A 26,147-nucleotide genomic window follows, 5' to 3' on the forward strand; every position below is an offset into this window, starting at 1 on the left:
TTGGATTTAGAGGAGCTTTATGGAGCTGAGACTGTATAAGACCAGAGAGGAATTTGTCTAGGACACTGGACTTAAAAACCCCAGCTCCTTTAAAAAGTGCCAAGGGATCTTTAAAGATAATCTCCTTGGGATCTTGTTTTATTTGTTTGGTTCATTTCATGTTCTGTTCATCAAACAACATTTTCATCAGTCATTTTGGAAAGAAAACTCTCATATGTGCTGAGAACCCTAAATATTTGTAAGCTAAGTTTTATAATGTAGATTTTTTTGTTGTGTCTAAGCGTTTTGCTCTGTAATACCTGTTATGTGTACTGTTTATACTAGAATGAGTAATATTTATTGTATTTTTAATACCTCTCAGAATATATATATATAATAGAGAGTTGCACCAGAAATAACTGTTTATTAGGTTTTTACATTCTCACCATATTGGAATTTAATTCATTTTTCAGCTGCTATTATTACTTTTTATTATTACCATTACTTGCTTATTTATAATTTTCTCCTCTTTACTATTAAAATAGCAAACATCAATCTAAACATCTTTTTAAGTACGACTCAGCATCTGTTGGTGAGTGGGTGTGCATATTATTACTTGTGTCTAAGGAATACTTTTGGATGAAAAAAGTGCTAGTACAGCAAATATTGCTGCAAGTGATCACATCCAGGTGCTCTTTGAAGGGTTTCCATGCCTACAGCAAGTAGATTATGCGGGAGACTATATAAAAACTATATACTGTATAATGTTGTGGGTAAAATATAAAAAACAAGACACTGAGATCATGGTGTGAGGTGAAAATGCATAATTCCCTTTATCTTTGAACAACACTTTATATATTAAAACACATTCACTTCCTTTTATTTTTCTAGATAATTTAAGTACTTTAGTTTTCACCAAAGTCACAAATTACTCAGCCTGCCCTAAGGACCAGACAGAAAAGACTATGCTGAGTGGATTTACATAATATTCTGTACAGTACATGCACACCTTCCAGATTTATTCATACCCCCGATGAAACAGGAACAAGAACATCATAAAACAGAATGCATTACAGAAAAAAATAGACGTATGTCATACTGTATCTTCATAGAGCAAAGTCATATTATTTTTTGTCCAGAAAACATGAGGGTCATATTTTTTCACACTCCCATATTTAGTCTTTTATATTTTTTGTTTGTTAGGGTTTTCTCAACATGAACTTCATCTTTTTTATGCCAAACATATCTCTGATGAGCATGTCCTAAAAGCTTGATTTTTCTTTCATCTGCCCATGATACATGGTTGCGATAGTTTTTCAGGTGCAAACTGCCTCTTTTTCTGGCTTGCCCTCAGAAAAGGATTTTTCCTTGGGACTCATTCATGAAGGCCACAGTCATACAGACAAGATCAAATTTCAGTTTTCAACACTCCTCCAATGAAACTACTGTTTATTTTTTTTATTTTCCTTTGCAAATACGTAAACGAGTTAACTCAATTTCAGCAGGCCACTATGCATATTGCCAGCACAGGGAAATAACTGCAGTCAATAACATGCTTGACTGTTTTGATTGAACTTGCAATCAGTTCCTGAGAAGTGAAAGAGCTCCCTGTTTGTCACAGAGTGATGCCTTTTCACTACATTTCATCCAAAGGGTCACATAAATGTTGATTAAGGGTGCAGCAGGTACTGTAAATTACCAAATGGCTGGATGAAAAGTGATATAGTTACATCTTAGGGGAGACAGGAAAAAACTAGACTGGAAAAACACAACTTTCTCTTCCCCTTTTGTTACATTTGTACACACACAAAACATCTCATAGAGGAATTTGTCGTGACCTTTTACAGACTTACTTTGCAAGAAAGCTGCTCAAAGGTCAGAGCAGTTCTTGTAAATGTGTGTTGGGACATTTTTATTCCTGAATTGTCGAACAACAAAGATAGCAATTTCTGGATGAAACATTTAATCTCTGGAATACTACGGAGAATGAAATAAAGAGGTCATCTCGAAGGTGTAAATCAGGTGTAAATACTGTATATATATTTTATGAGCACTGTCATTATTATACAGATATATGATTCAGTGTACAGTATTTTGTGATGATGACCAAATCTCTGAAATGTTCAGTGAACTTTATTGTAAGTAATGTGTATTCTTTTCTCGGACCATTTTAAAAGATCACACATATGATGTACTAAACACACCCAATATGATTGGGAAATAATCTGCTATTCTGAGGAGTAGACGTTTGTTTGAATCATAGGAAACAAAAATCAGAACTATAGAATCTGTGAGTCACAGTGAAAGCGGGCTACAATTAACTTGTGCTTCATGAAAAAGTTGTTCTAAACAGACACTCAATGGCCTGTGTGGCCTGATATATGAATTTAGACATTAATTAGACATTTAATGTTGGATCGTTTTATTCAATGAATGCATGAAAAAGTAAATCCTTTTGTGTGTTATTTGTTTAATTGGGTTCTCTTTGTCTATTTTTATGACTTAGGTGAAGATCTGATCACATTTTTTAAGTCACATTCATGCAGAAATTCAGAAAATTCTAAAGGCTTCACAAACTTTCTAGAACCACTGTAGTAAAAAGAGATCCCTCTGTGCACACAGACCCAGTACCTTCTAGACAGGGATTAGCCTGCTCTGGGTGATTACTTGCTGTTCCTATACTAAACTGCTGAGCTCGTCGCCTCACAACAGGCATAGGAGTGCGTCAGTGCAATGGGGGAAGAAGATGTAACCAGTCAAGCGAGAGCTGTGCAAGACGGGGACTCGTTACACCAACCTGACACACCATTCAAAACAAGGGAACAGAAAGCTGGGTGATGGAAACAGGGGATAAAACAGTGCAAAACCACCATCCGCATGCCTTCTGGAACAGCCAGTAGCAATTGAATTACAGTCTTAATGTCCACTTAATGAGCCCTTGGAATCTTTTCAGCTGAACTGTAGACAGAGACACAGCAGTGAAAAAGCCCAAATTAAGTCAGTTAATGATGTGCTCATAGCATCTGACTCGGCATCACTGAATAGTCTTCTCCTTCTCCACTTAAGTGCTGTTTTTGACAAAGTACAGCATTCTTCTGGATCACACCGAAATGTAAGTAGGAATGACTGGCTCTTCTCCTCTTTGGCTCAGATCCTACTTGGCGACCAGGAGTCAGTTATATTATTTCACACCATGGACTGGGGTTTCTCTGCTGACTACACTCAGATTTATGTGCAAACTAAATCAGATATGACCGCTGCAGTCTGCTTCACCGCCGCCTGTCCGATACTATCTGTAGACATACTTGTTAGACGCAACACAACTTTCTTGAGCTTAACAGTGACAAATCAGAAGTACTGATCATGAGAGAGATCACTTTATTGGCCATATGCAATTTCTTGCATTAGGAATTTGTCTTTTCACAGACCGCAGAGCGCAGGGTCAGCCATTTATACGGTGCCCCTGGAGCAGTTGGGGTGAAGGGCCTTGCTCAGGGACCCAACGGAGTAGGATTCCTCAGCCAGCTGTGGGATACAAACCGGCAACCTTCCAGCCACAGGCGCAGAACCTGAGCCACAGAGCCACCGCTCCGCCCCAAAAGCATCATGGGCTCCCAACTTCGGCTACACAAACGTGATGCTGGTGGTAGTGCTGATGTTAAACCCTTGACAGAATTTAAGAGCCGGTGCTATTTTTAGTGGGTATTGTCATTACACGTGCATGGCAGGAATGTCAGAAGGGTGTGTTTCTTCAGTTAAAACCCTTGCTCTGCCAACATCAAGCTGAAAAATTGATATGCACTTTTATTTAATTAAAGTTACACTGCTTTAAAACCTTTTTTTACTGAGTTGCCTACTAAAGTACTAGATGGAATCCAGAATTCTGTGGTTAAGGTGCTGACTTAAATTACTCTACTTTAGTATTTAACTCACGGCTGCTGTAAATTGCTCTGGCTTCCGATAAAATTTACAAATGGACTAATGTAATGTTTCTTTATTAGCCCTATACAATTTCTTGCATTAGGAATTTGTCTTTTCGCATACCCCAGCTTTTCTCCATGGAGACACAGACACGGAGAGAGAAGCTTGGGGTCAGAGTGCAGGGTCTGCCATTGTATGGCACCCCTGGAGCAGTTGGGGTGAAGGGCCTTACTCAGGGGCCCAACGGAGTAGGATTCCTCTGCCAGCCACGGGATTTGAACCAGCAACCTTCCAGCCTCAGGCGCAGATCCTGAGCCACAGACCCACCGCTCCGCCCCACTAGGTTCTCCTCTTACGTGTTGGACACTATAGCTAATAAAAAAGGATTTATTAAGTATAGCCCAAGGGAGGCATGGAGGTGCAGATGTCAGAGTTACTGCCTCACAGCACTGGGGCCCTGTTCTCAATCCCAGACTGGGGCTGCTGTCCGTGTGGAGTTTGTATGTTCTCCCCGTGTTTCCTCCAGTTTCCTCCCAGAGTGTGAAGACATGCTGCTTGGCTAACTGGCTTCTGGGAAACCCTGGTGTGAGTGTGTGTGTGTGTGTGTGTGTGTGTGTGTGTGTGTGTGTGTGTCTGTGTGTGTCTGCCCTTAGCTGGGCTGGAGGCCCATCCCTGGCGCACCCTGGCCTGCGCCTGTGGCTTGCTGGGATAGGCTCCTGCTCCCCCGTGACCCTGAAATGGATAGAGGAGTTAGAAAATGGGAGGAAGGAAGTACAACCGAGGTCTTAATCCGAGACCTGTTGATCTGTGCCTTCTTACTCTGCCCAAGACTGGGTTCCCACAATCGGCACCAGAGCCTTCCTGTGAGCAGCATCGTGCCTGAGGAGCTCACCGCTCATATCCTTTAGAGACTCGGCGACTGCGCACATCTTCAGAACTGTCACTTTTAAAATATACTGTCATTTAGTTTAGCGACCTGGTTTTCCAGGGTCGATGTGTTTATGCTTCTATTTCTTTTTACTCATGTGCTATTGTAAAGCACCAGAACGTCTTGTGAAGTGCTCACATATAAAACTGTATTCATTGTATTACAATACAAACACCCTTGATTTTATATAACCCCTTTCATGGTACATAGTCTCAAGACACTATAAATAAATCGATATTGCAAAAAGGCCAGTGTCCGAAGAGCACGAACAAGACAGGAGTCAACAATTGACAATTGTGGTCATTAAGAGATTTATTAGTAGTAATGTGGATTTGTAGAAGGTCAAGTAGGTAGAGGTGTCAGCTTATGGTTATATGGATTTGTATCTCTGTCCATCTAATTCATACAATAGATTCTACAAACTAAAAAACATTTAGCATGTCCCCCCCAGTGAAAGACAACTTTACTCGATGGGGATTTTTTCCTGATTGAATGTAATTGCAAAAGGAAGACTGCCATGCCATGCATACAAAAATCACAAAATATTCAGAAATCCCCAGTCTGAGTCTTCTGATCTCATTTGTATGGGTTATACACTGCCTTCATGCGCACCCCAGGAGTCTTTATTTATTACAACCACTTGAAACTCATAACAAAAGACACAGACTTGTTTATCTATGACATGATGTTAATGTTAATTGTACTTGACTTGTTCATCTAGTGGTTACATTTTTGAAGATGATACTCATGATTGTATAATCAGATTTACTTAGTTTTGACATTTATATTTTATATGCCATAAATTACAATAATAAACCATCTGCCTTTTAATCTGAAGTGTTTTTCTAGTCTAAAATGTTGTAGCTGATTTGAGCATTTAACAATTAACTATTTGTACCATCTGCAAACATAATAGAAACGTTATATACTCAGAAAATTCATCTGATCCTAATGTAGCAGAGAAAATTGGAAACTCTCCATTGAACTTATGTGTAGCCATAGTGGTTGTTAGCAGTTTAAATATTTAAAAAAATGTTACCATGAAAAATAGATAATCAACTGCAAACACTGACATCAAATATAAACGCTCCCAACTCCTCAGGAAACCTGACAACATTGACCTAAGGTTTAATAAACAGACAACAGACGTTTTGGACGTCTCTAAAAGAGAAACGTCGGAAAGGAGCAAGACGAAATGAAAGCTCTCAGACAGTTCGTCTTCCATCAGTTTCTTTAATGGGTGTGGTCACATTCATTTTCAACAAGAGCCTCGTGTGAAAGTGTGGGGAGTCACAAGGGTTTTCACAGAAAACTGGAGACTGGAGATCCTGTCCTTTGCAACTTTCAGCAGCTGGAAGCATCAGACCTCTGATATCTGAGATGGTGATATCCAGGATGTCTTTGGAATTTGTGGTCAGCGTTCTGCTCACTTGGAGAATAGAGTCCCTACAGTTCATAATAGCCACCAGATACTGTATGTACACTAAAAGAATACCAATACCTTGGACTCGGGGATATACATGGTTATCTCGTATGTGATGCCCTGTAAGATGTTTTTCAAGCTAACCTGTGCAAGTACTGTACACACAGTCTCCTATTTGGCACAGTCAGGAGTCTGTCACATCCTTTGCAGAAGCAAAGCAGCCTGCAAAAAAGCTGGCCCAGAACACTTCTTCCACTTCAATCAACACGGTTACGCCCTACTGCGTAAAAAAAAAAGTTTCTTACTTCATTGTAGCTCTGTATAAAGAGTAATGTCAGACTCAGTTACAGAAGTGGGAAACCACAATTATAATGATATTTCCTTGCATTGATATATCTCATTTCACAGCAGAGATCTCAAAGGATCCTGAAGTGGCTCTCCTACACATAGGAGGAGATTCATTACAGCCACCACTGCCTCCAGCACAGTGCACCAGTACTGGTCTACCAGCACCACTTACTGCAGCAACCTGGATTTCCCTGGACATCTCCCACCCCAAACCAGGCCTGTTGATCACAGCATCAGGTTTGTCATGACTAGCCTTGCTTAGCCTGTGAGATCGGGTGACATCAGGCTACAGGGTGGTTGGGTTGATGCAATGTACAAACTAGAGAAGGATTTTATTAGTCTGAGATTTCTAAGTGTGAAATTTCTAGGATTTCTATGCTGAGACTGCAGTCTGAAACACTCAGGAAGAAAGCGTGCGAGCCTTGAGTCTCACAAGAGAGACATGTGGCAAGAGGAGAACTGACAGCAACTGCAGAGCGAAACGAGCCGATTAAACAGTGTCTCTGAGGACCAGATCAGTCTGACAGATAACGATGTGTGACCCTGAGACCAAGCACGTGAAAAACCACAGGGTACCTCTGCCCTCAGAATAGAATAACACTTTTAACATACGATTTTACCTCGACTATCTTCATTTCAAATCTCTGTCGGTCAGTCAGCGGAACTGTAATGTCCTGAAATGTTGAATGAGCTCCCTCTTGTGGACAGATGGTCGAATCATAAAAGTTTAGTTTTATTTAGCTCAGCAGGGTAAATGTTTAATACCTCCATCTAACTGTAACGTAATGATGATGATAAATCTGTTTTTTTTATTTACGTTATTAATATAATATATTATTATTATTATTATTATTATTATTATTATTAATTGTCAAGCGCCACTGAGCACCATAATAATAATAATAATAATAATAATAATAATAATAATAATAATAATAATAATAATATCACCCTGCAACTCACAACTGGCAACCCACTGAAGCTAAGCAGGGGTGAGCCTGGTCAGTACCCTGCTGGCCCCACTAACACCTCTTCCAGCAGCAACCTTAGTTTTTCTCAGGAGGTCTCCCATCCAGGTACTGGCCAGGCTCCCACCTGCTGACCTCCAGGGAGCTGCCAGTGGTGAGTGGCAGTAATATAATAATAATTATATTATTATTATATGACTTTACCTTTGCCCACTGCCCTGTCTCTCTCACACCTGAAGAAGGCTCCACGGCCGAAACGTTGTGTTCTCTTTCTTCTTTTTTTCAGCATGGAATAAACCTATTACTTGTTCCTTTGCAGCCTACGCATGCTGACGCAGCTACCCACCTAATAATAATAATAATAATAATAATAATAATAATAATAATAATAATAATAATAAACTTTATTTTATATAGCGCCTTTAAAGGTGGCTTCTCAAAGTTGATAATTAGAGGATGATAATTAGACTTTACTCAGTATTTGTTGCGGTGGCATATTTCAAATAGATTAAAATATAAAAATATCTTTTCACAGTTTTGATCATGGATAAATATGTATTTACAAACTGGTTCTCGGATATAGTTGCGCCCGGAACTGATTTTGCCTGTTTGTCCGGCTGTGGAGCTGTTGGGATGATAATCAAGGTAGGACCAGTGGCGCCTCAGTTTGAATTGTCCTCCTATGCAGTAATTTTGTGGGAAAGAGTAGATATACGCTTGTATATATGTCTTTTGTCTGCTAACATTCTGATAAATCAGCTCTCAAACATGAAATTTCGGTCAAAAATTGTTGATGTGGTCTGTCTCCAGCATTTTACACGTGAGTACGATTGTAAATGTTAGACAGCAGTCAGCTATGTAGTTCACAAAACTATTTCTTATATACTGTACATACAGTAGGTATCTTGGTGTATATCTCTTGGTGTATATGAGTCACCCGTAGATACCTAATATTTTAGCATGTAGATTGCCGTAGATGTATTATCAGTATACATGTTATTAGCAATGGATTGTTTATCATTATTATTTCTGTTATAGAAAAAACAGCTTTTAAAACTTGCATGGTTAAATGTCCTTTGGTTGACTTATTATTGGTAGATACTAATCTACGTTATGGTTCATCTGAAATACTGCAGTTTCTTAGTAATAACCCCTTGAATAATTACCAGGGGATCGTAATTCTGAAACATTACTTTTTTATTTTTCCCCTGGACAGCAAGTACAGCTTTTACTGTGAACAATTTAATTAAACATTTTTAACAACATTCTAATGTGATGCAATATTCTAGGACAATATGTAGTAAAGAGAAACATAACTGCTCAGCTAAGTAAATATTAGTCTATTGCTGTTTGTTCAGCTTTTTTTCTCCACCGGGGTAGGTGTGGTGAGTACCATCTCGAAATTGACAAAGACCTGCACACTGCGGCTCACTACCAGCAACCTGTATTTCATACTGTGTGATAAAGTTGCCAATGGGGGAGTCAGCATGTGGTGTGAGCTGTCTCAGGTAAGCTGTCCTATGTCATCAGTTTTGTCCTCTGGGTTTTGTTTCACTGTTCCTTCTGAAGATCTTCACTGAGTTGACTTTGTCCGTGGCCTTGAGGATGTTTGAAAAATTGAACTGGGTCTTCTTTCAGGATTGTCTGTTCGAGACAAGATTCTGTTCTTTATGTCTGTCAACGAAGAACTTTCCTTTAAGTCCAGGAATGTGTCTGGGTGCTCTTTTCTGGACTGATTCATGCACAGCAACATCTTATTTTGTAATGTGTTAACCAAAACAGTAACAGTGTAAACAGTATTTCATATGAGATCTTTGTACGGCATTGTACAATTTTAACAGGTTTAATTTCTACACTTATAACTATCTATTTTACTATTCGTAATGCCTTTTTATTTCTTCCTACTATAATCTAGACACTAGAGTATGTTAACTAATATCACGGTAAAGAAAAAACGAAGTCATTTCATACACAAGTTTTTCAAGCAATGTGCTCTAGTTGATGTAGTTCTTCATTACTGAAAAATACTGATACGTTTCAATGTGTCACCAGGGCAACTTTTTCGATGAGTTTCAGCTGGAGGGTGTGTCGCCAGATGCCAACGAGATTTATCTAAAGCTTGCTCCCGAGAATCTCTCGAGGGCTCTGAAAACAGCTAATAATGCCAAATCCCTCAAGATCAAACTGACAAAAAAGCACTGTCCTTGCATCACTTTGGCAGTGGAACTGGTAAGATCCGCACATCCTCTAAATAGCCAATGGTGTTTCTTTAATTTCTCTGTTTGCAATTGATATATGTAAACGGTCATTTTTTTAAAATCCCAGATACATAGCAGCTTTGAATTGGATCTTAGGGTATCTTGTCATTGAGTGCTGATCATTAGGCCCTCTTGATGGATCAAAAGTTCTTGTCCGGCTGTTTTCTCGAAGAAGCTGGGGTATCGGCTTCAACAACATAGCTGGGCAGCTTGTTCCACAGAAGTGCCTCGGTTTTAAATGCGCTTCAATCTACTTTTTAATAGGCTCACATTTCACAGCTCTTTCCTATGATGTTTGCTGGACCGACCTTTTGTACTTTTTCTAGGATTTAGAATAATTGTATCAATACCCCTTGTAATCTTCTGTGTTCAGGATGAAAAGAGGTCTTCAAAGTAAATCGCTTCTGCGTTCCCTTACCGCACAGTCAGATGTACTTTCAGTACTTTCTGGTTTGAAGCAGAAGCACACTGTTTTTACTCCCGCACTATCAAACTGTTAAACTCCCAGCCTCTCTCACTCTCACTCTCACCTATGATCTGAACCTCACAGTGCCTTCTTCCTTTCTTTCTTTCTCACCAAAAACCCAAACACACATCGAAAATCTACCTCTACTTACATGTCAAAAGCTCACTCCCCATAATTTCTATCCCTTTATTTTATTCTGTTGATGCATATTTTTGCACATAACCTGTTACCTTTTTGTTGTTTTGCACATTGCCTGTGTTTGTTTTTTTGCACATTGCCTGTTGTTGTTTTTTTGCACATCGTCTGTTGTTGTTTTTTGCACACTGCCTGTTGTCTCTGTCTTTCTTTTGCTACACAATTGTATTGTTGTTGTTGTTGTTATTTTTCTCTTTGTACTACTTATGTCCGAGAGCTAGCTAAATAGCATTTCGTTATACCATATACCATGTATATGAGTGTAATGACAATAAACTTGAACTTGAACCGTGTTATTGAGACTTGTGATGAGATTGAAGCTAAAGACACCCGTCAGTAACCCAAAGCCTTCTTGTCCTCCAAAAGCCATCCTTAACCACCTCCAGCCGCGTCGTCACGCACGATATCCCTGTCGACGTCATCCCCAGGAAATTCTGGAACGACTTCCAGGAGCCGGCAGTGCCAGATTTTGATGTGAGTGATAAGCCTTCACTTCCTTCCAAATGCCATATTTTAATATTGAAAAATAGTTTAGGCGGTAGAAGTATATATTTTCAACAGTGGTAGATATTCCAAGGATATTGTATTTTATGTGTATGTTTTGAGAATATAGTTTATACATTCACAGACCTTATGTTGTGCATATTTTGTCTTTTTGTTTTCAATTTGTTTTCAAAATTGCTGGGATTTTGTCTCTGTCACATGGAAAGTTGTACCTGTGTGTTCTGAATTCGACAGGTTAGTATCAACCTGCCTTCACTGAAGATAATGAAGAATCTTGTAGACAGAATGAAGAATATTTCCAATTTTATTGTAAGTGACATTGGGGATCATTTCCAAAATGCTTTTTCATTGTAACATTATTCAAGGTCAAGAACATTTTTCTTGTCTAAATTAGCATTTTAATGTTAACTCATGTGAAAAGGTTTATATATATCAAATATAAAAAACATCATCATCTTCCTCATTAAAAATAGTGTTAAAAGTGTAGCTGAGATATCCTAGAGAAATATGCTAAAGGTACAGTTTGCCATTTCAGCAAACAAACTGAAATCATGTTTGTTCACTGAAATGGAAATTTAATCATGTCAGTCATCACAGAGTTTGCAATTTAAGAACGGCATACGTAAAATTAAATTCAAAGGCAAGTTCCTGAACACAGCATTCATACCAAAGTGCCCTTGTCTTCTTTATTGTAGCATCTCATTACGTTTGTATTGTTACTAAGTCGTACGGAACACTTAAATGTTAAACTTAAAATGCTGGGAAATTGTCAAAAAAGATGATTTCTTGTTATTTGATTTTATCGAGGAATTAAAAGTTCCACATCTCTAGGTCAAGTGGTGTAGAGAGAGGTAAGGAGCCGAGGCACTCAACACTGTGATTGTCAGTGGAATCGTTCCTGAGAGTGTATTCAAGGGTCACCCCACTCCCCTCATAAAGCCATGGACCCGCCTTGCGTCTAAACAAAACATCAGACAAAGTTCCTCGTTTTAAAATAGTCCCGCTTTGCTTCTGCTTGTTCTTCCAGAATGTGGATTAATGCATATTCATGCTGTAATTTAACGAGGCAAAAGCAACCTACACCACTTTTAATGGTGCCATTACTAAAACAGGAATATCAATATCGACACCATGGCGTTTTCAACACTGGGTTGGGTTCTGCCCGTGTGCGCTCTGTACCCGCTGCTGAAGCGCACAAACTGCTCCTCTCTTTCACAGGTGCTGGAAGCAAACCGGAACGGCGAGATGAATCTGAAGATCGAAACCGATCTCGTGTCCGTGGCCACACACTTCAAAAACCTTGAAAATCCTCCCTGGGGTAAAGACTTTAGTGGTGGAAATCATGAATACGGGGGGGGGGGGATTGTGTTCATATATGTTGCTGAGCAAAAAACCTGAATCAAAGGCGCTTGTTAATGTTGGATTGTATGAAGCGAACTAGTGATTTCCCACCATTCTGCCCAATGCAGTTCATTGCCATGGCAGCACTCTCGCGTCACAGCTCCGCCGGTGTTTTAATCAGCAACTGGAGCTAGCTGCTAGAAGGCAGCTTTTATTTTAGTATTCATTTTGCAATGCAACCTTGCTGGCTGAGGGTAGAGCCTTTCTGTTCTTACTCTGGCTTGTCTCTGCCTGCCTGAGCCAGACGGCGACGAATCCCAGGGCCCCAGTCAGGACCGACACCCCGAGACCATGGCAGAGGCCCGGATCGACATTAGGAAGCTTCAGCAGCTCCTCGCCGGGCAGCAGGTCAATCCTTGCAAAGCGGTGTGCAGTAAGTGTGTTTCGGCTGGCTACATGTCTGGAGTGGTATGAAAACACTCCTGGCAAGTCCAGAGTTATTTGGCTACAGGCTTGGCTCTAAACTATTTGGAAGGGAAGACAATCACCTGCACTTTCACATGTAGATAATACAACTCTTACTAAAAGGCTGGGACACAGTACGGCAGATAGCACCTATTGGGAAGGCCTGGCACTGCGTGTCATGTACTCTGCAGAGTGTGCCATCGTTGACCATGCCTAATGGTAACATTTGTGACACTGGTATGAATATACAGTGGTAAAATAAATCTAAAGTGTGCTGGGGAGTGCTAATGTTACTACATCAGCATTCTGTATCTTTCCCAGAGAACAAAGGGAAGCATGGTTTTTATGTCCTATATACTGTATATAGAAAAATACCACAGGGTTCATGATCAGCAGTTCAGTTCTCTTTCTCCAGTGTACCGTCTGGTCATTTGTATGTGAGAGAAAGTTATTGTGAAAAATAGTTTTGCACAAGCCTGCATGCCCAATGAACTGTAAATAAAGCAGTAGAGTGCCGCTGTCTTTTTCAGCCAGTAAAACTATTTGCTCACAGGTGCAAAGACAAAACTGAAGAAAACCGTTTTCCTCCAAACAATAGTGTAGTGTGTAGGTATCAAAAGCAAGATAACAGTATTTTTTTACACGGTTAGGCATTTAGATTGTTTCCTTGGCCTAAGGAGACTTGCATTGTCTTTCCGCTGGTTGCCCATGACTGCGAGTCTGTAAGTGTGTGCAGACAGGTGTTCCTTCCTGCAAAGATCAGAGCTGCCCCAGCCCTTCACACTGGAAACAAGGGCTGGTTCTCACGTCCAGCGTCGTTACCCGGAAGTGCGAAGGAGGATCAGTGGTGTGGCTGCTATCTGCATTTCACTTCCTTTCACATGGTAACCTGCTGCAGAGGCAGGTGTTAATGGTTACACTTGCATGCTATACAGTTGAGGTGAAGGCTGCATTTCTTCTTTGCCTCGGGAAAAGTAGCTGCGTTCTCAGAAATCACACATAAATAACAATTGAACTTTTAACTCCTGAAGTCGGGCAGCAAGAATGTTTGTGGAGGATGCAAGCAAAACCCTTTAAACAAATGTGTAACTGTGTAACTTGACAGGAAAGACAGTTCAGTTCAGTTTACTGTCATATGCACAAGTGCGATGAAATGCTTATTTGCATGTACTGTATGCTCCAGTACAAAGACATTAAAGGAATCGCCAAAAACATAAACGCAGATCAGCAGCAGCCACATGTTAAATAACACACAGCTTAATAAGATGTCAGACAAGCAGTGTGAGAGAAAAGGGCGAAACCAGGACGACTCGTGTCCTCAGCGATACTCCCAGCCTTCCTGAGACAGTGAGTTGTAGAAATGAAGTAAAGGTTTGAGGGCTCACACCCAGAGAAGGCTCCACAGCGGAAACTTTGCTTTTCTTTTCTTCTCTTTTCAGCATATAGTTTATTAGCAGAATAAACCTGTTGTTCCATTGCAGCCTACGCAAGCTGGCAAAGCTACCTGCTTGAGTTGCAAAAATGTCCACAGTAGAGGGGAGCTGTACTCCAATGACAGACTGGGTCGAGATGATTACCCCTGTAATGCCTTCTAGTCAGACAACGAGCTGCAGCCAAACCATTTCTACGAATAACTCACTCTGTTTTTCCCCTCCTTCTCGCTCAGATATTGTCAGCGGAAGGATTGTGCACTTCATTTTGCTTCACGAGGACGTGTCCCTGCAGTACTTTATACCAGCTGTGGCCTGAGAGGAGGCTTTCTGAGCTGGCGTGGCTCTAAGGGAGGTTTTTCTCCTCAGAACCATCTGGGTAGGTTTCAGAAGGAATAAGGGGTTTGTTTCTAAAAGACAGAGTGGAGAATCCAGCAGGCATCTCTTTCAGCATTTCACACATTGTCTGGAAACCTGGACTGTAGACTGCAATGCTTGGAAAAGTTATTAATAACATCATCAGAACAAAAAGGAAGAAGGCTTTTATTCATTATTACCTACTCCTCCAATAGCAAAATCTAGGCGCTGTATCCCTGATTTAATTCATGATCACATTCAGTTTTAATTTATCCGTCAGTCTTTAGAAATCATTGACTACGACTTGGAACAGTCAAACATATTTTGATTCTTTTTTATAATTAATACTCCTTTCACGGATAAATGCATTTGATTGCATAAACCCAATATTTATTTAAGTAACTGCAGTTAACTAAATCCACTAGATTTCTTGTGAATTATATATATCAAGGAGTGAGCAGGTTGGAACTGACTTGTTTTCTTTTTATTTCACAGTTCTCTGTACAATATTTATCTTTTGTAAATAAAAAAGATTTTACTTCAGCGTGTCTGTTTCGTTATTTTGATATGGAAATGATCTGTATGATTCAAGTGCTTTTTTGAAGTTTTTAAAACCTACACCTGTGATAACGTTAATAACGTGCAAGGTGGTTGTATGACGTTTTTGTTTCTGACCGCACTTTTATTTTTTATTAGTTACTACGTAGTATTTCTTTGCGGGGGGAAAAACCCCAGCACAACTACATTGTGTATAGTTTACCTTTTTAATTCCATCCTCAACTCGATCCCTGTGTAATGCCACATAGCGTTTCACATTTATTATCCGTGATTACAATTTGTTTCCCAAGAGAAGCCGCCCTTGTAATGTGCCAAGTACAATAAGCAAGGAAGTCACGGCACGGGGTCGTGGCGATTACGGTGCAATCATTCTTCAAGCCCTTCTCGCATAGTCCAAGACGAACACGCCTCCTCCTCCTCTCCGTGAGTCTGTCCGGCAGGTGTAGAGATATGCTCAGGTATTACAGAGCGCGACGCGCCCTCTACAAGCAGATGCGAAGTCTCGACTGAAGATTCGTGTTTGAAAAAGAATGAGGTTTGTTTTCCTGGACACAGCTCGCGTCTCTGTTTTAATTCTTCTGATACTGCAAGCTTCGCTTAACAGTGAGAGTAAAGGTGAGTACTGTACAAGTGTTTTAGCATTATGCCCATGTAATGCAACCTTGCTTTCCGGTATTTACCGTTTTAGCCAAAAGTTAGCTGTTTAATTCAACGGGAATTTAAGAATTAAAATATGGAAACCCATAATAAATTGGAGAACGTTCAAATTCTGTCTGTTTCATTTTGTGTCTTTCCAAACGCTTTTCAGGAATGTCTTCTTCCATCCTGGTGATGAAATTTAAAGGTCAGCAATGAAATTGTAATGACAGTCGTAGCGTGTGGCGAGTTATTGGTTAATTAAATGTTATGTTTTCCATTTTCTAGCGCTCATGAGTCAACTCATTCGTTTAACCGTCTAAAAAAACGACCGCATTGTGTGTATTTCATCATGAAAAACTTCTTACATCAAAATTACATTTAAATTGCAAGAAGTTTGGGATTAACTTTCTCTAGCGGTTTAGCAATCGCTAAGCAATTACATCAGCCTCAGGTTGCACATTATCAAAGCGTAGTTTTTATGACACGACGCTTAAATATTGAGATACGTGGTCATGTACGTTAATGCAGCGCAATTAAACATTTTGTTTAATTCCGAGAGCGGAAATGTAGAAAAGAATTGGTGCGCCTCTCTACAGAGACTTTACTGTTCATTCAGGAAGTAGAAATTTGTCCATTTCTGACACTAGTTCTTTTGAGTAAAGAGGTCTTCGTATCCAGTCTAACACCATTATTAACTGAGCATATGACCTCATGAAGTTTCTACTGGCCTTTGAGTGTTGTCTCAAAAGAAAACAGTTGTAAAAGGTACTTAACATTTATCAGCAAGGAGATCATGGGTTTACTGTAGCTTAGGGTCGTCTGGGAGAAAATGCCAAAGAAGAATTGTAAATCTTATCACAGTATTATGTACATTAGTCTCTATACAAGTGCTGTGCTGGCTGAGAAAGACTACCTTCAGACCAAGTACAGTATGACTGTGCTTCTGTTTGTTTTCTCAAACATTTTAACACAGGAGGCTGTCTTTCACCTGTTCTTCTCATCGGAACTTTGTACAATAAATACGAATTTCCCTTTGGCTGCCGTCTTGTAATCAATAGGCCCACATAACCATACGGCCTAAAGAGTTCTCAACAGAAAACACAGAAATAAAAATATCTATTTTCATTTCCATTACGTCATTTCAACAGAAAAGCAGCACTGAAAGCAAATAGTCTATTAGAGTGGAGGTGTAACGTTACATGATGGTCACGACAGTAAGGGGAGAGTGAATGACAGGACAAAGCTTATTATTCTGCAGACTGAGGGTATACTTCAGCAGGCAGGGCTGCCAATTAATTTCTACAGGGCTCTCAGTCATCTCCAAGAATTAGTTTTCTGCTTGGCTGACACAGATATGTTGGACTGGAGGCCTGTGTGCTGAGGGGACGGTCCAGCGAGCTGTGAGACGGCTATGTGAGCTGTGAAGTGAGGGTCTGCTTCAACTCCTCAATAAATAGAGAGACAGCGTAGGACGTCGTGCTGACTTTTCAGCGCTGGGCGAGCTGAAAACCAGATTCCCAACCTTTTTACATGCAACTGATTCTTTTTATGAGCTGATGTTAAGAGGTTAAAAGCAATTCTACATTGAAAAATGCAAAAAGGAACAATTAACCCTTAAGTATAAGAAACGTTTGGATTATTCAAGTTTAGGTTTGGTCTGTAGCCTTTAAAAGAATGCAGTTCTCACAAGCCTTTTATATTTCTGATATCCTCAGTAACCTCTCAACTTGAGGGATATACTGTTTATTCCTTAGAAAGGTTTAGCTCCATCTCACAACTGATACTGTATATCACAATCAAGCTCGCTATGACAAGGCGAAATGGAAAAGTTACATTTGGCAATTCCCTTAAAGTTTCCAGGTGCCATCTTATTAGACCAGCAGATTGGGACCAAACAACATGGCCTCCCTGAAGTCTCGCCTCAATGTAATTGGAGAAACAATATCTCACTTCTGCACCTCATCTGTGGGGCTGGACTTCACGATAAGAGAGATATCACTTTATGGGCCATATCCAATTTCTTGCATTAGGAATTTGTCATTTCGCATACCCCAACTCGCTCTCCATGAGACACACAGACAGGGAGAGAAGCTGGGGGTCAGAGCGCAGGGTCAGCAATTCATACGGCGCCCCTGGAGCAGTTGGGGTTAAGGGCCTTGCTCAGGGGCCCATCGGAGTAGGATTCCTCTGCCGGCTGCGGGACTTGAACCGGTAACCTTCCAGCCACAGGCGCATGATGAAATGGGTCTCCTCTTACATGCGATGCCCCTAATGTCGTTTGGGATATAAAGTGCTAAAAACTGTAAACCCGACAAGTTCTTTATGGGGAGAATAAGTCTAAGGCTTCAGTGCGTAGTGTTCATTAATCCTGCTTAACATTGTAAAGGGAGAGTGCCTGAGTGAAGAGAGAGTTTTGTTCTGACAGCTCTTTTTCAGGAAACTATCCTCAGTTACCATTGATTTTTGGTGACATATCAGTGATGTGCCGTGAACTTGTCAAAATGAGCTGACATACAAATAACAGCCTAAAGCGAGCAGATAAGTGGATGTGACTGTCTTTAATAATCTCGTTTCACATTGCTGAACAGAGTTCAAACCTGAGTGGAATCTGTCCTCTCTGTTCCTAAGCACAGCTGAGTCTAAACCTTCCTAAAATGGCCTAAAATGAGAAGTGGTGTTTATTTCTTTTTTCTTCCCACTCCATGAAGTTATTTGTCTTTGTATAATTCTTTGAAAATCCGTTATGGTAAGACAGTCATATCTGGATGTTGATGTCATCACTCAGGTTTAAAGGAGTGAAGGAGCTGTGAATTAAGTCATACCTCGGCAACAAAGCTGCAACTCTTGTGTGCAAAGGCCCATGAGCTATAGGATGGCAGAGGTCTGTTGGAGGCCAGGGTACTGGCTTCAACAACATGGCTGTTGCAGCTGTGTCGCTCGTTTCACACCCTGACAACGCTACAGTTTTAAAGCCCCATTTCAGATGTTCAATTCATCGGTGAAATGCAAACCAGAGCATACAAGTTGAAACTGTGTGGAAGCGTTTTTTAAAACGGAGAACAGGAGGCACTTTTTGACCCATGGGTTGTGGGTCGCTACTCAGCTGTGAGCACCCTGGGGAACTAGATGGGCCCAAGGCGCTCCTCTCCTTTGTAACTTCTCACATGTTCTCATGTTCCAAGAGCAGGTACAATCAATCAATCGATCAATCAATCAAAGTTTGTTGATCAAATCCACAGCAATACAGCATGTAGCAGTGGTTCCTGGCAATGAAATGTCTTTTCTACGCGCTCACCAAATTAGGGTTACAAAATAAGATGACATAATAATCGATAATAATGCAATAGAAATGGAATAAAATAAACTCGGACAAAACTCAATATAAATAGAGCAGCTCTGTGTCCAGGGTGTATGCGATACATTATGTCCAAGTAGTGCAGTGTGCAGAATACAATGAAAACAGTGTGTCCAGCTGAAGGAGCTGCAGGTTGGCTATTTAGCAGTCTTATTGCCTGGAGGTGGAAGCTGTTCCATAATAACAATACAATAAGCTGAGCAGCAAACAGCGTCCGCTGGAAACTGAAGTGAACTAGCAGAACCAGGTCGCAGATAGATGAAGACTGAACTTAACAAAGTAAACAAACTGGCACAAGCAAGAGTACATGCTTGGGGAGAATAACAATGAATCACTTAGCTGTGACACTGTGAAAGGGGCGCCAGTATTTTAATGAAGGACGCTCATCCCTTGCTACATGAGCACAAATTTTCTGCTCGTAGGTTAAAGCTCGTAATATCAACGTTACATTCAGTCAAAGAGAATAAAAACCCCATAACTGTAAGTGAAGATAGAGCATCAAGCTCTCAGGTGATATTGATACTGTGCATTCATGTGGTGCATAATCAAAATAAAACATTTCATAGTAGAAAACGATAACATTCGTGGATGAATAGTACTTTTTTCAAATTATGCATTCAATATCTTATTCCACACCTTAACTCATATAAGACCCTTATAACGTCTCTTAGGAAAGATCAGAGGACAACAGCCGAGAGCAGCGAAAAATAAAAATGGAAGAACAAGCTGCGTGCTTGGAAATGAACTCTTATAACAAAATTATTATATATTGTTGTCAAAACTTTGACCGAGTACTTGGAGGTAAAGTGCTAATTGTATCGGGGGATGAGTGTCTGTGTTTAGTGAGCAAACGGGGTTAGTTTTTTCCGGCTGGCAGTCTGACAAGCGGATTTCTGAACTGATCTAAGTGTCCCTGGAAGCCTCCGTCTCCTGAGGAACGACTTGGCATCGTTGTGCTCTGTGTTTTTATCCACGCAGGCCTGAGGTGGTATCTGGGCTGCTACGAAGGCAGTTCTCTTGGATTCCCTGATGGATGGCATCAGACGCTCACTGACAGAGAGCCAGACCCTGCCTTTTGCTCAAAGCTATGTTTTGACAGGGGGTAAGCGAAATCTATTGAAATGTTTCTTCTTTTGACTTAAGCAAAGACACTGATTCAGTTTTCTCCTTCTGCCTTTTTTTTTCCTTAAGACTTTTCTGTCTCTCATTTAGTAGCAGTAGTAGTAGTCATAGTAGTAGCAGCAGTGTTGTTATTTTCTTGCTGCTTCTAAGCATGGAAGGTATTCAGGAGATACAGACATCTCCCCAGTCAGCAGTGGGTCTCAGACCTTATTACAAGGCCAAGGGACTCTAGAGTCCCTTGTTCATACCTGCTGGTGGGAGCTTCTCCAGAAAACAAATAGATGATGAATACTAAAGCATGTGGAATGACTTTATAGTAGGACTTACAATGTAAAATTGCCTCTCATTGTTTCTCAATCAGAATCACTTTATTTGCGAATTAAGTTGCATGTTAAAGGAGCTTGATCTCGCATTTCGGTGCAAAAACATAGAAACAATCAATAATATGAGATTATTTTTCAGCCCTGTCATGTCAGCTACAATTCTTCAATTTTGAATACCGTCTAGATATTTAGCAAATTTAAAGATGAGTAGTTAGATATGTATTTTAGATGTCAAGGTGAAGAGACACAATTTTTAAAAGGCTATCTGAACTGGGATATTTATTTCTTGGAAGTGGCACAAACATGTAAGGAGGGACCAACAAAGAGGGTTTATAGCAAATTCAAATTCTGTAATCTAATCCCAGCTGCACATTCCAAAACAACAAAGTGCCTTTCAAGAAAAGAGCACAGCGAACTGCTCAACTCTCACCGATAGCTTGGAAAAGCTCAAGTTAGACTCAAAAACACTTTTTAATTCTGGATGTTTACAGCAAATCATTTAGTTAATCATTAGGACCAATCACAAAAACCAGAGCTGTATGAGGAAAATTGTGAAGTAATATTAAAACATCCTTACTAATGCAAATTAATATTGTTTTTTTTTGTCTGATTTTAAAGCACTTGCTGTTACTTATATCTCTTCCTTCTGGTACATGATCTCCAGTCTCCCACAGTTATAGCTCCTCCTTCTGGTACATGGTCTCCAGTCTCCACAGCCCTATGTCAGTTGCCTATATGCTGAATTTGTCCCAGGCCGCGAATACCCCTAAAGGTCAAACAGAGTCACATCATCAGAGCACAAGATCTGACTTCAGTGTGTTCTTATGACAGACTTGTAGAGACACTGCGGGCTTGTCTAGGCCACAGAGAAGGACACAGAAGGAAAAGCAGTCAGCTCCAGAAGCCAGGGCCTGAACGTGTTGAGATTCTCCTAATGAACACAGAGACGCACTGGAGGCATGGCTCTGACTGCACAAAACATTTTTACTCTCCCGGAATTGTGTCCTTAGGTCACTGGGCATTCCAAACCCTCCAGGGGCTGTTTTACACATAACACATGATCCCTTAGATATGTTTTAACTGAAAGTTTTACCCTAGTTTTACAAGATAATGACCCACCTGTTCAAGATACTCCCCAGAAGGCCAGGGGGTGACATTCTGAGACGCGGCATTTGTCCAACGTGGAGCAAACTGTTCAAAGAGGGGAGGAGTGAATCACCAGAAGCATCTGTACAGGGGTAGCAGAGAGGAAAAAAACCCCATTGATCGACAGACTGATCTTCCTCTAGCATCACACCACTGACCAAAACAAAACCTAATCACCCATTAGTTATAATCAATCAAACATGTACTATAGACGTTGTTCTAAGAAGTGCTACAAAGTCAACAATGTAAACTTTAAAGAAAGATAATAACGGGCTAATATAAGACTGTTCTCATTGTGTGATTGTCGATCTTTTACTAAGATATACTATGCTGATACATTATTTACAATATTGTATCCGATTGTATGGTGTTTTATTCACTTGGAACTCGTGTGCCCCATCTTACATTGTCTAATGCTTCTTAAAACAGACAATATCAAAATCTATTACAATAACATCAGGCGGTAGGCTAATATCAGCCCATTGTACTGTAAGTGCAGAAATGTGGTGTGATTTAAAAATTACTCAACAGAAACTTTAGAAAACAGATTCACTATAACACACCAATGTGCACCCAGCCTTATTATCTAAAACATGTTCCCATTAATTAATTTTTCATTTATTGCACTTTCATTATGGTAAGTGTGTATATTGTAATACTGTCAAGATAAAAGTAAGCACATCCCCTTGAACTAATGATGTGTTGCTTTTTATTTATTGACAATTTAATACAAATACCATAGAAACATAAATTATTAACACAGAAAACATCTCCTTCTCTGCTGTGAATGTTCAAGACATGACCCATCGCAGACAGCCTGAGCCATCTATAAGCATGGCTGATTCACTCCAATGAGCACAGGCAGGTTTCAGCAAGTCTGTGGGATGGATATTATAAACCTACCCTTTAATGTTCTGCATTACTCAAAACCATGACAAGGGAAGTCACTACATTAGTTTTCTGATGGATCTTCTTCAGATAAAGCATTTGATAACACTTTATTTTTAGGTATTTTAATTAAAACCTCCTTCACATTCTTTATGATGCCCCCAAAATGAACACGGTCATGGCTCAAATGATGTAATATTAGGTGAGACCTGATAGAAGATGCTATTAGTACTGAAACATTTTAAAGGCTATTTTATAACAGTAAAGGCCAATATGTTGTTTCCGCATTTTCTGTACAAAACATTATATGGGAAAACAACAAATTTCTATTTTAAATTATTATAAACGCACTTGAAGCAAAAATAAAAAAAATACTCACAATCAAAAACTAGCCTTATACAAACAAAAACTGAAAGTAGATTGAAAACAAATGATATACAGTACAATATGGGGCAAAGCAACAAATAAAGGCATCAGTGAAACTTGCATAATCCAATGGCTCAGGTGTGTCTCCTCGTACAATTGATCCTGAGCTCAGCTAGACACAGGTCTCATGCATTAAGGCTGTGTTCAAGAAGAGCAGCTTGGCTAGTCGGAGTCACTGCACACATCACAGAGGGGTCTGTCAGTGGACCCTGCAGAGAGCTGGTTAAGACAAGTGATGTGAGGCAGGTATATTCCTTAATCCTATGGTGGCACATAAGATAGAACTGCCCTGACATGATCATGTTGTATAAACAACAAATATATATATATAGACATATGTTATGTTATGTAAAACGTGTCTATTGTGTTGTTTTGCTCTGTGCTGCAGTTCCACATGCTTTCAGCTTCACTTCATAAACCCATTGTGATTCCCAATTTCTGTTTGCTAAAATGAGCAGTCCAATTAAAATGATACACAGCTCACGTTTTCTAGGATTTGACTGTGTGGTAAATGCAGAGAAAATAACATGGAAATATCAAGAAAAATGTGCTGAAGGCTGAGCCTTGTAGTCCTGTTTCCAATAAAATACTTTTTTTTCCGCTTGACCTTTCCAGTCTATAAAGCTTGGTCCAAACAACTGTAAACCTCCTTGTTTCTGAAAATGTCACTGTTTTGTCTTTTTTTATAGATGCCTGAGATTGGGGAATTTTTAATTAAATATTGGCTAGTACTCTGGAGTGCTCGGTGTTAAAAGTCAGTGAATAGTCACAAGCTGTGTGCGCTTTTTCAGATATCAGATGGCTGCCTTATCTGGGCAGATGTGCTCCTGCCCCCGGACTGGTGCTGCCTCTCTCGATCAGCCACTCAACAGCACAGTTCGTCTCAGTGACACCCCTGGAAATAGCACCAGGGGCTGGTGAGTGCTCTGACTTTGTGTATCTGACCAGATGCACCTGTCATAGTGATATACTGTATACCCTGTGAGTCTGCTTAGTCATTTGCTGATATCTACTTTCTGCATCTTACCACTATAGACTCGTTACAACTTGTGCTGTTCTCCAGCAGACAATGGTTAATTTAATTTAACATAGTAAATTCTTGTAAGGGGCTTTTGTGGGAGCGTTCTGTAAATTTCCGTATTATTCCTGGACGTATTTTACTGAAGCGGTGGTGTTGAAGTGATGAATTTCTCCTCTTTCCGCGCAGCTCGGCTCACTCCAGCGAATCCTGCATGAATGCCAGCCTGCCTGAGCAGGAAAACGCCCCAGCGTCTGAAACCTGTCTTGACAGGTAGTCCCTCTGTTTCTTATAAGGCTAATCAATGACTTTGTAAGAAACTCAGATTCATTCATGTGCACCCTGTTGTTTTATCGTCCCTGCCGTTTTCTACATAACAAGCGCTTTTCAGGTCTTTCGGACAAAAGTAGACGCGATTCACACCAGCACCCTGCTCGAGTCAAAGATCCCGGGTTCCTAATTCAGGATCTTTCTGAGGTCGAGCTCGCAACAGGAGCGGCTCTTCCGCATGATAAGACGCCATTGAAGATTCTGCTGCTGCTTTCTCGAACACTGAAAGCAGGCATCGCTCTGACGTTCCACAATGACCTTCACATGCAGGTGTGATGGCCGGCTGTGTCTGTCCTTTGGGACCCAGGGGAAGAGCTATGCTGTCTACAGCACCCTGGGACCGTACATCCGGAACGTCAGCCTGACGCTGGGAGGAGAGAGTGTGTGGGCAGGAAGGCCTTTCACGCTCGAGGTGTCTGGGTATCTGGCTCATTCTTGGCGACAGCCTCTAGGTGAGATCACATTTACTGCCTCTCACTCCCCTGCAGTTGTATTTCCCAGATGCCGCACATTCTTCATTAACCTTTCGCAAAGCAGTCCTGAAACTCTAAACACAAGGGGAAAGCCAAGAGGTTTTCTGTCCGTAACTGATTGCAGGGGGTTGCAGTGCATTACTGAACTATGGAGTGTTCCTCCTGTCGGATGAGGTGTGTGTAGCATACCTGACATGCTGTGACGCTCTGTAGGTGCAATTGACAGCTTCCATTAAATTCTGGAGCCACACAGGAGTACTCTAATTTTTACGTTGGTAACCCCAGCTATTGCTGTGGGAAGCAGTAATAAGATATTGAGAAGGTTTTCAAAGTAGCTGGAGCTGAGAGGAAAAAATATGAAAGCACAGCTTCTATAAAGGGCACGACCATATCTCAGATCATTTGAAAAAAGCATGGAATCAATTTCAGGTTCAATTTTGTGCAAATGCCGTCTCCCTGTTTGGTTAAACATCACAGAATAATATAATTGTTGATATCATTTGTGTTGGGTATGACGTTGGGATAGATTCGATTTAATCCTGTTCCTTTCCATGTTTTTAAGGTATCCCAGATCTGAGGCCTGACAACCTCTCTTCGGTTCAGCTTGTGATCAGATGGACTCCTTACTTTCAGAGCTCTCGGAGCGTCGCTGTGCTGGAAAATGGTTTTTTCTCCTGCTCCTCTGTCTGGACATTTCAAGAGCCTGGAATCTATAACATAAGTATGTCAATTATAAGATTCCATACTTATTATAAGACATACAGAGAGAACAACAGGCACATTTTAATTTTACAAGTTGTTTAAATTGCACATTCCAACACTGTATATAAACCAGATGAGAATCATGGTCTCTATTAATTGTCATGCTCTCAAACTCCCAAAGATAAAGGCTCATGCTCTCTCCCGTCGCTGTGTCTGTTCCACGCCCAGGTGTGACTGTCAGCAACGCAGTTTCGCAGGAGTCTGGGAATGTCTCCGTCCTCACCCTGGTCCCTGAGCCTTCTGCTCTGGAAGTGACAGTGGTGCAGAGACCTCAAGACGTCCCGTCCTGTGTCCCGTTCCCAGTGAGAGGCACCGAATTCCTGGAGAAGGTCTTCCTGGGACGCACTTCTACTTTTAAAGCCTTTGTAGCAATGGGAGAGGATTTGGAATTTTCCTGGCAGTTCAGTGATGACGACTCCACGCACCATTCAGGCAGTGATTGTGACACTCCGTCAGACTGCTTAACTAGCACTGTGGTACGTTCTCTGCGTCATGTGCAGTTTATAGTGGAAGCATCTCTGACC

General features: G+C 40.6%; 2 protein-coding genes across 3 annotated transcripts in view; both read left to right on the plus strand.

Annotated features, from left to right (window-relative positions):
- Positions 1-8,207: 8,207 nt before the first annotated feature.
- On the plus strand, positions 8,208-15,126 carry hus1 (HUS1 checkpoint clamp component). Of its 2 annotated transcripts, XM_088644162.1 has the most exons (8): positions 8,208-8,387; positions 8,948-9,075; positions 9,620-9,796; positions 10,853-10,960; positions 11,225-11,299; positions 12,209-12,308; positions 12,636-12,764; positions 14,463-15,126. In XM_088644162.1, the coding sequence occupies exons 1-8, from the start codon at positions 8,336-8,338 to the stop codon at positions 14,543-14,545; spliced, it is 852 nt and encodes a 283-aa protein (XP_088500288.1). In that variant the 5' UTR covers positions 8,208-8,335; the 3' UTR covers positions 14,546-15,126. The 2 variants fall into 2 exon arrangements, with proteins under 2 accessions (XP_088500288.1, XP_088500289.1); XM_088644163.1 differs by lacking the exon at positions 11,225-11,299.
- Positions 15,127-15,479: 353 nt separating this feature from the next.
- Positions 15,480-26,147, plus strand: part of pkd1l1 (polycystin 1 like 1, transient receptor potential channel interacting) — a 58,013-nt gene continuing 47,345 nt past the window's right edge. The window contains exons 1-7 of the mRNA XM_088642234.1: positions 15,480-15,756; positions 20,114-20,237; positions 23,832-23,957; positions 24,248-24,331; positions 24,659-24,840; positions 25,424-25,582; positions 25,792-26,099. Coding sequence (XP_088498360.1) covers positions 15,672-15,756; positions 20,114-20,237; positions 23,832-23,957; positions 24,248-24,331; positions 24,659-24,840; positions 25,424-25,582; positions 25,792-26,099 — 1,068 coding nt within the window. The 5' untranslated portion in view covers positions 15,480-15,671. The remainder of the gene's footprint in view (positions 15,757-20,113; positions 20,238-23,831; positions 23,958-24,247; positions 24,332-24,658; positions 24,841-25,423; positions 25,583-25,791; positions 26,100-26,147) is intronic.

This window comes from Lepisosteus platostomus, chromosome 8 (genome assembly GCF_059453375.1).
Source record: "Lepisosteus platostomus isolate fLepPlt1 chromosome 8, fLepPlt1.hap1, whole genome shotgun sequence".
Taxonomy (NCBI): domain Eukaryota; kingdom Metazoa; phylum Chordata; class Actinopteri; order Semionotiformes; family Lepisosteidae; genus Lepisosteus; species Lepisosteus platostomus.

Bases quoted from the DNA above. Each gene is read 5' to 3' on its own strand.
- hus1 (XM_088644162.1), top strand. From the start codon at position 8,336: ATGAAATTTCGGTCAAAAATTGTTGATGTGGTCTGTCTCCAGCATTTT. The intron at 9,797-10,852 runs GTAAGATCCGCA...GTCCTCCAAAAG, and splicing joins TCACTTTGGCAGTGGAACTG to CCATCCTTAACCACCTCCAG. The intron at 11,300-12,208 runs GTAAGTGACATT...TCTCTTTCACAG, and splicing joins AGAATATTTCCAATTTTATT to GTGCTGGAAGCAAACCGGAA.